Source organism: Penicillium bovifimosum, assembly GCF_028826915.1.
Source record: "Penicillium bovifimosum strain IBT 22155 chromosome Unknown utg000005l_segment0_segment0, whole genome shotgun sequence".
NCBI classification, from domain to species: Eukaryota; Fungi; Ascomycota; class Eurotiomycetes; order Eurotiales; family Aspergillaceae; genus Penicillium; species Penicillium bovifimosum.
The window spans coordinates 1524394-1536606 of record NW_026622714.1 but is presented as its reverse complement, the minus strand read 5'-3'; the positions used below and the strand labels follow the sequence as shown (position 1 = coordinate 1536606).

The following is a 12213-nucleotide window of genomic DNA, read 5'->3' as shown; positions in this document are numbered from 1 at the left end:
GGTGACATTTGATTGTTGATTGGCTGACGGGGTCACCGTCACTGTGGCTGGTGAGAAGCCCGGTCCCCTGTGGCTGTGCTCATGTGTTCCCATGTGACATGTGACGTGTGGCTGAATCAACTGTGAGAGCTTTGGACTCTGATTCTTCGCAGTCTTCGACATATCTATTGGAGGCATCCGCAATGATGAGTTTAGTGATGAGAATGGCGCCATTTACTGCCTCCTGCTGTGCCACTTCATTCCGGCTTTTTGTAAATAACCTCCAGGTCCCTGGACACATTGATCACAGATGGGCACCTGCAGCCTGGCAGGCCAATGTCTCTAGTCCAGAACCCAAGAATGAAAGCCCATCAGGGGGTTCCTTAAAGATATACCCAACGTGTGCCCCGATGGTCACGAGCAAAGTCTTATCTCTCCGAAAGTTCCTGTCCGTTGTCCATTAATAAAGACTGAGCTCCCAGGATTGAAGTGCAGATCAACATCGGTGTACGCAGTACACTTCCATATTCTGTCAACCTCGCTATATCTGGAGCCTTTCGGTACTTAGAAGAGCCTCCTCTACTCAAGAAACGTGGATTACTTCCGATCTTGTAAATCATGGTCATTGTCGGCCGTCGCCCCAGTATCCCTTTAGCACGGCTATTGTGGGAGCCCAGGTGCGTATAATAGCTGCTCAATCCTATCAGTCCGGAACCTGGCAGTCAAAATATAGTGAAAATGCGAAGATGCGACCGTGGCATAAATAAGTTGCAGCAGAATTGGGACTATAATAACTGATTGATCGTATAGACCGACTTGTTGCTGGAATAAAAGGGATGCGAGGGATGGTGAGTCGAATATTTCGTCGATGGTGCAATATGTTTTGTTTGCATGTTGTCCTTTTTTTCTTGTTATTCCGCACCGCCTTTCCTTTTCTTCATGTCATTGTTGAGCTCTTGAACATCGAGATAAGAATGGAGTGAATCCCGAACAAATCCCAGAGTTCTGTTTGGTTGATTTGATTGAGCGGAGACCGGAGAACACCAGCATCACCACTTCACCTTCTCCGACTAATTATGGATTTAGTTGAATCCGAAAGCACCTCGGAAGTCGAGGATCAGAAAACTTGGGATTCTGAATCTCAAATGACTCAGGTCGATACTGCCCATCCCTCCAGTGACTGCGGCATCGGCCACCGCGTGCTCGCAACCCGCTCCGTTCTCGCTCTAGCCATTGATGAACAATGCGTCTTTGCTGGCCTACAGGGGGGAGATATTGTCGTATGTCGAGCTCCTTGAATGTTCCCAATTGCCCGAGTCACGAGGCTGATCATGTCAATAGGCGTGGTCTCTTGAAACCTATGACCTCGTGGCATCTGTCCACGCACACAAAGAAAGTGTGCTAGGCTTATATCTATCTGAAGATGGAAGCCTACTATTTTCAAGCGGCGGCGACTCCGTAGTAAATGTGAGTCATGCACTGGCAAATAGTCCAAAGACCGGAGTTAACGAACAGAAAGGTGTGGTCTACGCGTACATTTGAACGTCTTTACTCCATTTATTCACACCACGATGTGGGCGACATATTCACCGTGGTCTATTCATCCGATAATAGTACTATATACTGTGGTGCGCAGAACACTAGTATACAGGTACCTGTCCCTAAATTCTCTCCTGTGACCTAGCGCCATACTAACTTGGGGCAGTGGTGTGATCTCTCTGAGGAGGGATCAAGCTCGAACCATGTCCAATCATCGTCAGCCCACCCATCGAAGAGGACGCATCGCTTTTTTGATTCCCGTGGGCCAGACGGTACTCGCGCTCCGGGGTCATCCGATGGCATTGTCTCTGATGGTGGTCGCGTGTTGAGCTTCAAGCGGGACCACCACAAGATTTTCGCGCATCATGGCTACGTCTACTCTATGCTCCTGGTCAAAGGTTTAATTGAGTCCGCTCCTTCCGAGGAAGCTCTCTTGACTGGTGCAGGGGATGGTGTGGTGAAGCTGTGGCGCCTGGGTCAGGAGCCCGGCGCATCGCCCTCTCAGATTGCCAAGCTGCAGAACGGAGATCCTGTGTTGACTGTGGCTGTTGAGGGGCCGCTACTTTACTGTGGTTTAGCAGGCGGTGCCCTCAACATCTGGAATTTGGACTCACAACAGCTTGTCAAGCGCATCACTAGACATACCGGGGATCTGTGGGCTGTGCATGTCATCCAGGGTGTTGCAATTTGCGGTGACTCCAGCGGAACGGTCAAGGTGCGCATTCCATCGACCTGACTGCATTTTGAATGGATAGGACTCGGCTGATCTCTGACAGAAATTCAACTCCCGGTTTGAAGAAGTAGGCGGCTGGGTTGCTCACGAGGGCACCATGCTCGCCTCGGCTGCCGGTCGGTCGAAGGATCGCCAGATCTACGCGACTGGTGGAAACGACAACTCAGTAGGCATCTGGGATCTGACTGAATTCTTCACGACCCAGGAAGAGTTGACTCCGATCAGCAACGGTATGTCCCATGCAAGCGGCCTTGAATGGATGGTTTGCTAACACCTGCTCAGACGAAATGGTCAACAGTCTGGCCAAGTTTGTCTCTTTCAAGACCATTTCTGCGAGCCCTAAATTCACCGGGGAATGTAACCAGGGAGCTGCTTTCCTTCGGCGGCACTGCAATTACCTCGGTGCCAAGACGAAGCTTTTGACTACCGGTCCCGACACCAATCCTATTGTCTTTGCCAGATTCAACGCTACTTCACCCGACAAAGTGGATAAGACTATCCTCTTCTACGGCCACTATGACGTTGTGGGAGCAGAGACAAACCGACCCAAGTGGAGGACAGATCCGTACAAACTCACATCCATCAACGGGTTCCTGTATGGTCGTGGTGTCTCCGATAACAAGGGGCCTATTTTGGCATCGCTGTATGCTGCGGCTGATCTCGCCCGAACAAAGACTCTGCGATGCAATGTCATCTTCCTTATCGAGGGTGAAGAAGAGTCTGGATCCCAGGGATTCCACGAAACGGTGCGTGAGCACAAAGCTCAGATCGGGTCTGTGGACTGGGTTCTGCTGGCCAACAGTTACTGGCTCGATGACTACAATCCGTGCTTAACTTACGGACTGCGCGGTGTTGTACATGCCAACTTGGTGGTCACAAGCGATCACCCTGATCTCCACAGTGGTATCGATGGCAGCACATTGCTAGATGAGCCTGTCAAGGACATTGCAATGCTTCTATCCACAATTGTGGGTCCGAAGGGGAAGATCAGATTGCCAGGCTTCCACGACGCTGTCCGGCCCATTACCGACGCTGAGCAAAAGCGTTTCGAGGCTATCGCCGATGCGTTGCTCTTACAACATCCAGAAATCCCTGACAGCCAGGCCCTGATACAATCGCTGATGCATCGCTGGCGTGAACCTGCCTTGACAGTCCACTCGGTCGAAGTCCCTGGAAGCAAGAGCGCAACCACTATCGCCCGTCGAGCAAAAGCAACCCTGTCAATCCGTATCGTACCCGATCAACACGCGGACGAAGTCGCCGCCGACCTGACCGCCTATGCCCAGGAGCAGTTTGCGCTTCTCGACTCGCAAAATGACCTCACAGTCGAGATCACCGGGAAGTCGGACGCTTGGCTCGGAGACCCGGACAACGAAATCTTCGCCACGTTGTCCGAGGCGATCACCGCAGCCTGGACCCCAGCCCAAGGAGCCCCGACTCACCAATACCCACCCATCCCGCAATCCGCAAACACCCGTGCAGTACCCCAGTCCAAACCCACCGCAGGTCCAATCCCGGAACTGCGCCGTAAAGACTCGGAAGATAGTCTTCGTTCGCACGTCGAGCGGATAATCACATCCACAACAAGCTCCTCGGCGGGCAAGCAAGCCGCGCATAAACGGTCTATACAAACGACCGCCACGGTGCCAACGTCTTCCACCCTCACGCAAGCCACACCCACACCAGTTTCGTCTGAGGACCCGGTCGTATTACCAATCCGCGCCAAGTCAGCCCCCGATGGCAATGCATCCGTTGACAGACCGGGATTGGCAGCAGCAGCTAATGTGACCAAAGTGACACCGATGTTCATTCGCGAAGGCGGATCTATCCCCACCATCCGGTTCTTGGAAAAGGAGTTTTCGGCCCCGGCGGCTAATCTGCCTTGTGGGCAGGCTAGCGACAACGCTCACCTGGATAACGAGCGTATGCGGGTGGAGAACTTGTATAAGAGCCGAGAGATCTTCCGGTATGTGTTTGCTCATTTGGTGGATAAATATTGAGGTAGGTGTGTCTCGAGCGTTGGGCTCGCCATTTCTTTCCAATTTCAATTTCTTTCCATGTAAATTATAAAAATCTCTTGGCTTGCCTTTTCAGGGCTTCTACGACTTTCTTTCTCCCCGCATGGATGTTCAATGGTACATCCTCCTAGGAACCTTCCAGATTCGTACATGTAGTTTCATCGTAGCGAGCAGGTATGGCGAACATCTACCACCTATCCCAGATCCGCAATCCCTCAAGCCAATCGGAGCCAAAGCCCTCCAGATTGGTGATACACAGTCGCTGTAATAGGAAACAGCTATACGGGCCACGAATAGAACCACTACGTACAGCTGCTATCCCGACTCGGCTCTTTGCTGCTCCACATGGGACTGCGCATTGCTCCACCGCTCACCTCTCGCTCCAGACCAACCGATTTCCCCGCATAATGATCGTCCAGTCGAAGCGATCTGTGCGTAGAAGCATACGATCCCAATTTCCATGCATATGCTTAGCATCTTGTGTCGATGTTAAATTCTCTGACTCGTGATCTCTGATCAACGCTTGTTGTGTACTGCGTATTGCAGTGGTCCTATATAAGATTCAGGTCTTAGCCTTTAGTTATTCCTACCATGCAGTAAAGTTTAGACTATATCCGACTCAAAACAGGGACGAACTCCCGCTAAACCGTGGCGAACCATTCCCGACCAATCGGGGGATTCCATGCATGAGGTTCTCTTTGTTTGAGCGCCGATCTCAGATCGATCTGGTATCCCAACTCAGCCTCAGACCCAAGTTTTCTTAGCATGGAACTAACTAGATCTCCATGTACTTTCTTTATGCGCTGGCAAATTGGTTTGCGAAGGTTGGGGGACATTTGGAGAGTTGACTAGATTGTCCGAGAGACGAAAAGTCTCAATATAAAAGGACAAAGTAATTGCTACTCATCCCATGTTTCATTCATCTCAAACTTCTAGGTTGTGCTTCCACTGCTCGATCGTTTCCACTGTTGTTCTCAACTGCGAGGGCTTTTCTCCCGCGTCTATTTCATAAGTTGCTAGGGCTTTGGTGAGGATGGGGAGTGTTTCAGATGAAATCTATTTGCTGGGGAGAGACGAGGAGGAGACTGTGCGGTATGTTGAAGCTATTCATTTTGCCTAATTGTTGGGTGTATGTACTTGTGGTCCCTACTTTTGTACTCGGATTCTGTACTTCCTTTTTCTGTGACTATTTTGCTCTTCCTATGTATACACAGTTGGGCTGGGTCTACATCTCATTTCCCTATTCAAAGCTCCTTATATCCCAATGTTCAGAGTATAGGTTTTACGTTGTGATCCCCACTGTCATCTTACCCCCCTTGCTGCTTGCATATACATCGGCCCCTTAGCTCGGTAGGATATCGATTGGACTTGACCTAACGCAATTAACAGCCTCAACACCCAACATCAACTTTTTGTCAATCTCTCCAATCTCATTCATCCATCTATACCAAAAGATATAAGAGCAATCGCCGATCTCGGCACTGGCACGGGGTATGTCGCCAGTCCTTATATCACAAACGATATAAGTCTCACACCGCACAGCATTTGGCTAGAAGACGTCGGCAAAAGCCTTCCAAACAAATCACTCCACCTCCACGGCTCGACATCTCCTCAGCCCAATACCCCTTAGGCCATGAAATTCACCGACCACGCCAGAAACCCATCCTACTAAGCGTCCACAACGTACTACATCCCTTCCCAGAAAAGCACCATGGCAAATACGACCTCGTGCATATCAGGCTCTTAACAGCAGGCCTCAAAAAGGCCGATTATCCTACCGTACTTGCCAATGCACGGGCTTTATTAAGTATGTTCCTCAGTTTACACCTGCACCTCCATCTCCATCTCCACCCCACCTAGAAAAATGAAATAACCCTAATCCAACCCTCCGTGTAACCCCCGCTAACAACCCAGAACCAAACGGCTGGATCCAATGGGAAGAACTCGACCACACAGCCTACTGCACCGACGCCATCCCAGAACCAGCAGCGATAACCTCTCTCCGCCAATCCCTCAGCCAAGCTATGCTCAAGCTTGGAATGTGGCCGTTTGCGCCTCAGCTCGTCTACGATGAGATTTCCGCTGGTGGCTTTGCGGACGTCGTTCGTGAGACTTATACCACGCTGGGCAAGGACCATCTTCGGGCTACGGCGCAGAAATGGGTTGCTGCATTGATGCGTGCGCTTATGCCGGCTTCTATGGTTGTTACTGGGGAGGCGAGAGATGAGGATGAGGCAAGGGGAGTTGTTGAGGGGTTGGCTGGGGAGTTTGAGGCTCATTGTCAGTCTGCGAGGGCTTTGGTTAATCTTGGGGTTACGGTTGGGAGGAGGGTTGATTGATTTACTTTTTTTTTGTCCTTGCATTGGGGGAGGATTTTTGAATATGGATCTATATCGAGGTTGTTATCTAATTTTTCGTTCCTTTATTGTTGGTTGATGTGCTTTGGCGCTTACGCGGTGCTGTTTTGGATTCCTCTGGGGATTGATCTCATCAAAGTACATTTTCTTCCTATCATCCTCCGTACTAGACTATCAGACTACCACGGAATGTATGGAATGTTCCTCGCCCCCGCAAAACGTGGCCGAGCCCCAGAGCCCCACTCCACACGGCCGGTTCCGGACCCGCGAAAAGATTTTCGGGTCTGTTGAGTCTTGACTGTCTTGACTGTCTTGACCTATATTTGAATCTTCAGATCCAGCAGCAATATGGCTGCAACCATGGATATCCAAGAACCCCCGGGCCCGTCGGGCGAAGCAAAGTGCGCCTCGCTGCGATCATGATAGCTCTTTCAGTATGGATCCTCCAACCCTCAGACCATTACCTTAGGTCCCTTGGCTAAATGATAATCCCCGCTAGCTATCCATGTTCATCGCCGCGCTAGATCAAACGATCATGGCTACGGCGATCCCCACAATCGCGGCTTACTTCCATTCTTCAGCGGGCTATACATGGATTGGCGGAGCTTATCTGCTCAGCTCCGCCGCCAGCGCCTGCATCTGGGCTAAGCTGTCTGATATCTGGGGAAGGAAACCTATCCTCCTTCTTGCGGTTGCGTGGTTCTTCATTAGCTCGATTATCTGTGGGGCTGCGACTAGTATGGAGATGTTGATTGCGGGTCGTGCGCTGCAGGGTGTTGCAGGTGGTGGATTACTGCAGCTTGTGACTATCGTTATTTCGGATTTGTTCAGCGTCAGGTGTGATTTCAGAGCCCCATTTCAGAGCCCATTTTGGCTGCGTGTTTGCTAATTGATATTACAGACACCGTAGTCTATATCTCGGCATTATGGAGGTCATGTGGGCCTTCGCTGGCGGCGTTGGTCCACTGCTCGGTGGTGCTTTCAGCCAGTATGTGACCTGGCGATGGACGTTCTGGATCAATCTTCCCATCTCCGGGGTAGCGTCTGTTCTTCTGATCTTTTTTCTGGATGTGCACAACCCGAAGACGAAAATCATGGACGGCGTCCGGGCAATTGACTGGTTCGGCAGTATCTCCGTCCTCGGTCTGACCCTCATGCTTCTATTGGGACTTGACTTTGGCGGCGAGACATTTCCCTGGAAATCCCCGCAGGTAATCTGTCTGATTATCTTCGGAGCTCTGTGTTCGCTGCTGTTCATCTACAGCGAAAAGAAACTTGCCAAGTATCCTCTGATGCCTATGGATATCTTCGCTCAGTTCTCCAATATTGCAACCTCACTAGTAGCGTTTGCGCATGGCTTCGTGAGTATCCTCACTATCTACCTGCATCCACCATCTAACGATATACCCAGGTCTTCATTGCAGGAGAATACTACATCCCCCTCTACCTCCAATCCGTCCACGGCTCCTCCCCAATGGGCTCAGGCGTGCTAATCCTGCCCCTGGTCGTAACAGAAGCCTTCTCCGGCATGTTCACCGGCGCAATCATCCACCGCACAGGCCGCTACCTCGAACTAATCTGGATCGGGCTGGTCCTCCTTACAATCGGCAATGGCCTCTACATAACCCTCGACGTCGACTCCTCCGTCGGCAAGATAGTCGGCTTCCAGCTACTGAGCGGTCTAGGCGCCGGTTTCCTCTTCCAAACGCCCATCATCGCCATCCAAGCCATGGTCTCGCAGGAAGACACCGCAACAGCGACGGCGACTATCGGCTTCATCCGCAACATGGCGACTGCCTCGTCGATTGTAATTGGCGGTGTGGTCTTCCAGAATAGCATGAATCAGAGACAGTCGGACTTGCTGGCTTCGGGCATGTCAGCTGCTATGGCGGCGCAGATGTCCGGGGATTCGGCGGCGGCGAGTATCGAGTCTATTAAGGAGATTACGGATCCGGCGCAACTGCGGGCTGTTAGGGAGGCGTTTGCGTGGAGCTTGAGGAATATGTGGATTTTGTATACTTGTATGTCTGGTGTTGGGGTTTTCTTTTCGGTGTTTATTTTCGGGGCCAAGTTGAATAAGGAGCATGTTGAGACGAGGACTGGGTTGAATGTTGAGAAGACGCCGGTTGTTGTTGAGGCTCCGCGTGATGTGTAGATTCTCGATTATTTATCTCAGTTAGATTCATTCCAAAGGGTTCCCGTCAATGTTACCTATTTCTGTGTGCATGGAACGTCCTTTTCTCGACGGAGTAGAGATCCAAACCTGACGAGGAATGCTGTAAGCTCGCTGGGGGCATTTCATCCACTAGATTGTACTCCGTAGGTATTTATATCGAGACTACCTACCTAATCGACATCACCTCAGTAATTCGAAAGAAAAATATTATTCACATAGATATGTGCAACTTGTAATGATATATCGAAAATCGAACATTGGAATGGAAGCAACCAACATCCACCAGTTGCCCGATAACCACCGAAAGCCCCTACTCAGCCGAACACTCCCCTCCAACCACACAAACAACAGGCAGATCAGCAACACTATTACCAACCCAGAACTTAATGCCCTCCCCATTGACAGGAGCCTTCCAATCCTGCACAACAACATCCCAAACACTCACATCCTTCCGTGTAATCTCCAGCGTAAGCGTCTCATTCTGGCCCGGCGCCAACTCCTTCGTCTTCTCAAACTGACGAAGCTGCAAAGCCGGCGTATCCAGACCGAGACTATCCGGAAGCTCGACATACAGCTGAGCAACAGCCTTGCCCGTCCGTTTACCCGTATTCTTGACCTGCACCTTGACCGAGAAGACAGTCTCGAAGAGAGCGGGGTTTCCGCCCTCGCCGCCTCCAGCACGAGGAACGGCGTGTGGCTCGGTGCTGTAGCCATCGGGGTAGGGGTATGCCTTTGCCGATTTGATCCACTGCGGCTTGAGCAGGTAGGGGTAGAGGTAGCGCCAGATGCGGTGGAGCTTGGTGGAGGACCAGGCGACTTCCTCTGCGGCGGGGATTGTGGTGTTGTATGTTGGGGTGGGGGGCTTCGTGGGTCTTGCGCGTGGGTACGCTGTGTCCAGGGGGTGTTCGGCTGACAGGGACGGCTCGGAGAAGTTGAAGGTGGTGTATGACAGACCGTGGCCGAATGGATAGCGGGGGGGTGATGTTGGCTTTGAGGAAGTGGCGGTAGTCAATGTACAGTCCTTCGGTGAAGGTATCCTGGATTTGGCCAAATAGTTGGCTGTCGAGGCCAACGCTTTCTGGATAGTCGTCCTCGCTACGGGGAATGGTGTATGGCATGTGGCCGCTGGGACTGTAGTCGCCAAAAAGGACGTCGGTGAGAGAGGTGCCAGCTTCTTGTCCGGGGAGGTGTGCCACGACTACGGCCTTGACAGACTTGAGTTCTATCCACTTTTCCATCAGGATGGGCCCGACGGTGTGAATGATGACCACCACGTTGGAGAACTTCTCTGCTGCGGATTTGACGAGATCATCGCCATTGTGCCAGGCATTGAGACCGGCTTTGGTTCTATCACCCGGGTTTCCTTCAACAGTGATGAAGTTCTCACCCGAGTCGGCGTTTATAAACACAAGAGCAATATCATCGGCATTCGAGGTGACGCTCTTCGGGAATTTATCCTGGATATAGAACTCCACATTGTCGGTGATATTGGCGATTGCCTCCTGAGGTGTGACGAGATAGGGCAAATTGGCGGTGCCGCTGCCCCATCCCATGGTCAGAACGCCCTTGTTGCAACCTGCATTACCACATGAGTTGAGACCCTTCGGGTTTCCACCTGCATCTGTACCGAATACCTTTAGCGAATCGTTGCGGCGAAGAGGGAGAATATCCATGTCATTCTTCAGCAAAGTGATTGCCTCCCGTGCAACAGCTCTTGCGGTAATATTGTGATCCGCCGTCACATCGACGAACTGGTTCACGACACCAATTGGGGAGATGACAGCTCCCGGGTAAATCAAACCCTTCTCATTCTTGGTGTTGGATGAGAAGTTTGGCAAAGGATAGTCCTTGTCCTGCCCAAGTTTATACCAAGCGGCGACAATGCGTGTAACCTGAATGTCTAATTAGTTTTTGAAGACACCTCTACTCAAAAGATACCATACCATATCGTTAAGGCGGTCCACAGGGACACTTCCATTCAGGACCGAGCGCGACAGCGCTGAGCCCCAGTACGAAGTCTCAAACAACGGAATTGCTCCATCACCAGGCATAGACATATCCAGACCGGCGAGGGCAGATGCAACTCCAGAGTAATGGCCCAGCCAATCTGTCATCACGAAGCCCTGGAAGCCAAGCTCATCCTTGAGAATACCGTTGAGCATCTTGCTATTCTGAGAACACGCAGAGCTATTAACCTATGGGATGTTAGCAACGGACACAATTGAGGAAAAGAAAAACACAGGATGAGCCTCACATCATTGTACGCTGTCATCAAGGAGCCTACACCCGCACGAACCCCCTCGGCAAAGGGCCACAGATACAATTCGTGCAATGTACGATCGTCGATATTAGATGAGTACCCCTTGGTAACGATACTGCTCATACGGTTCTGTTCCTGCTCATTACCAATGTAATGCTTCAGGGCAGCCATTGCACCGGTGCTCTGTATGCCCTTGATCGTTTGCGCACCACCAATGGCCTGCAGAGTGGGATCAGAGCCGAAGCCTTCCCAATTACGTCCACCGCGTGGCTTGCGTCCGAGTGCTCCCACGGATGGTCCCAGAAGTACATTGACACCCTTTCCACGAGCCTCTTCGCCGAGTCCAACACCTCGCTCGTACATGAGATCCTTGTTGAAGGTCGCGCCAACTGAGATCCCAGGCGGGAAAGCAGTGTTGTGATCCGTACTGCGAACGCCCAACGGACCATCTTGGAGGCACAGGTTGGGTATACCGAAACGAGAAACACTGCCAGTCTGTCCCACGCAAGGTCCCATGAAAAATCCAGTGCCGGTCGTCAAGTTGACCTTCTCGGCCAGCGTCATGTTGCTGACTATGCGGTGCGCCTTGGAGTAGGCTTCGGTCCAATCGGGGACCCAGCCTCCCGGAGGAGTGGGATAATACGGCGGCGATTCATAGCCTTCTGCCGCTCTGACATGCAAGTGTGTAGTCGAATCCGATTCTTCTGGCACTGGAGAAGCCAAAATCTGCGGTATCAAAAGAGTGACTAGAGCTAGTTGTGCCCACGGCGCCATGGTGGCGGGTTCGCAGTGGAAAAGAAAGAAAAAGTATAGAAAAGATCGTACTTAGGCCAGTCAAAAGAACGAGTGCATTATTTTCTCCAGATTTGTATCTGTCGGAACTATCTCAGATTGACAGGCTCCCCGATTATAAGAAATCGGTAGACTTGGCACAGGGAAGGAAAGACGCCCGCGTGCACAAGTCGGCATGAATTTATTCACTGCATTGCGGATGATCCTTGCTAGATTTGAGCAGATCGTCATGAGATTCGGTTGGCATCACTTGGCAGTGAAGACTGGAGACTGGCACAAATATTGAGAGATCAACTCATGGCTGATGTTAGTGATGTATGCATCCTAGTAAATGCGCTTCAAATTGTGTGGGAATAGGG

General features: G+C 51.3%; 4 protein-coding genes across 4 annotated transcripts; 3 read left to right on the top strand and 1 right to left on the bottom strand.

The window, feature by feature from the left end:
- Positions 1–1055: 1055 nt before the first annotated feature.
- Positions 1056–4251, top strand: N7515_005758 (glutamine amidotransferase subunit DUG2; the record flags this gene model as incomplete). The annotated part of the gene is made up of 4 exons (XM_056666502.1): positions 1056–1259; positions 1685–2233; positions 2295–2481; positions 2534–4251. 4 exons carry the CDS (start codon positions 1056–1058, stop codon positions 4249–4251), a joined length of 2658 nt encoding a protein of 885 aa, XP_056520098.1.
- Positions 4252–6293: 2042 nt separating this feature from the next.
- N7515_005757 (putative LaeA-like methyltransferase) lies at positions 6294–6608 on the top strand (the record flags this gene model as incomplete). The annotated part of the gene is made up of 1 exon (XM_056666501.1): positions 6294–6608. The coding sequence occupies one exon, from the start codon at positions 6294–6296 to the stop codon at positions 6606–6608; it is 315 nt and encodes a 104-aa protein (XP_056520097.1).
- Positions 6609–7161: 553 nt separating this feature from the next.
- On the top strand, positions 7162–8781 carry N7515_005756 (MDR family MFS transporter; the record flags this gene model as incomplete). Its single annotated transcript, XM_056666500.1, has 3 exons — positions 7162–7463; positions 7537–7991; positions 8051–8781. The coding sequence occupies 3 exons, from the start codon at positions 7162–7164 to the stop codon at positions 8779–8781; spliced, it is 1488 nt and encodes a 495-aa protein (XP_056520096.1).
- Positions 8782–9112: 331 nt separating this feature from the next.
- On the bottom strand, positions 9113–11836 carry N7515_005755 (beta-glucosidase; the record flags this gene model as incomplete). The annotated part of the gene is made up of 4 exons (XM_056666499.1): positions 9113–9724; positions 9753–10694; positions 10746–10997; positions 11057–11836. 4 exons carry the CDS (start codon positions 11834–11836, stop codon positions 9113–9115), a joined length of 2586 nt encoding a protein of 861 aa, XP_056520095.1.
- Between the last annotated feature and the right edge of the window lie 377 nt (positions 11837–12213).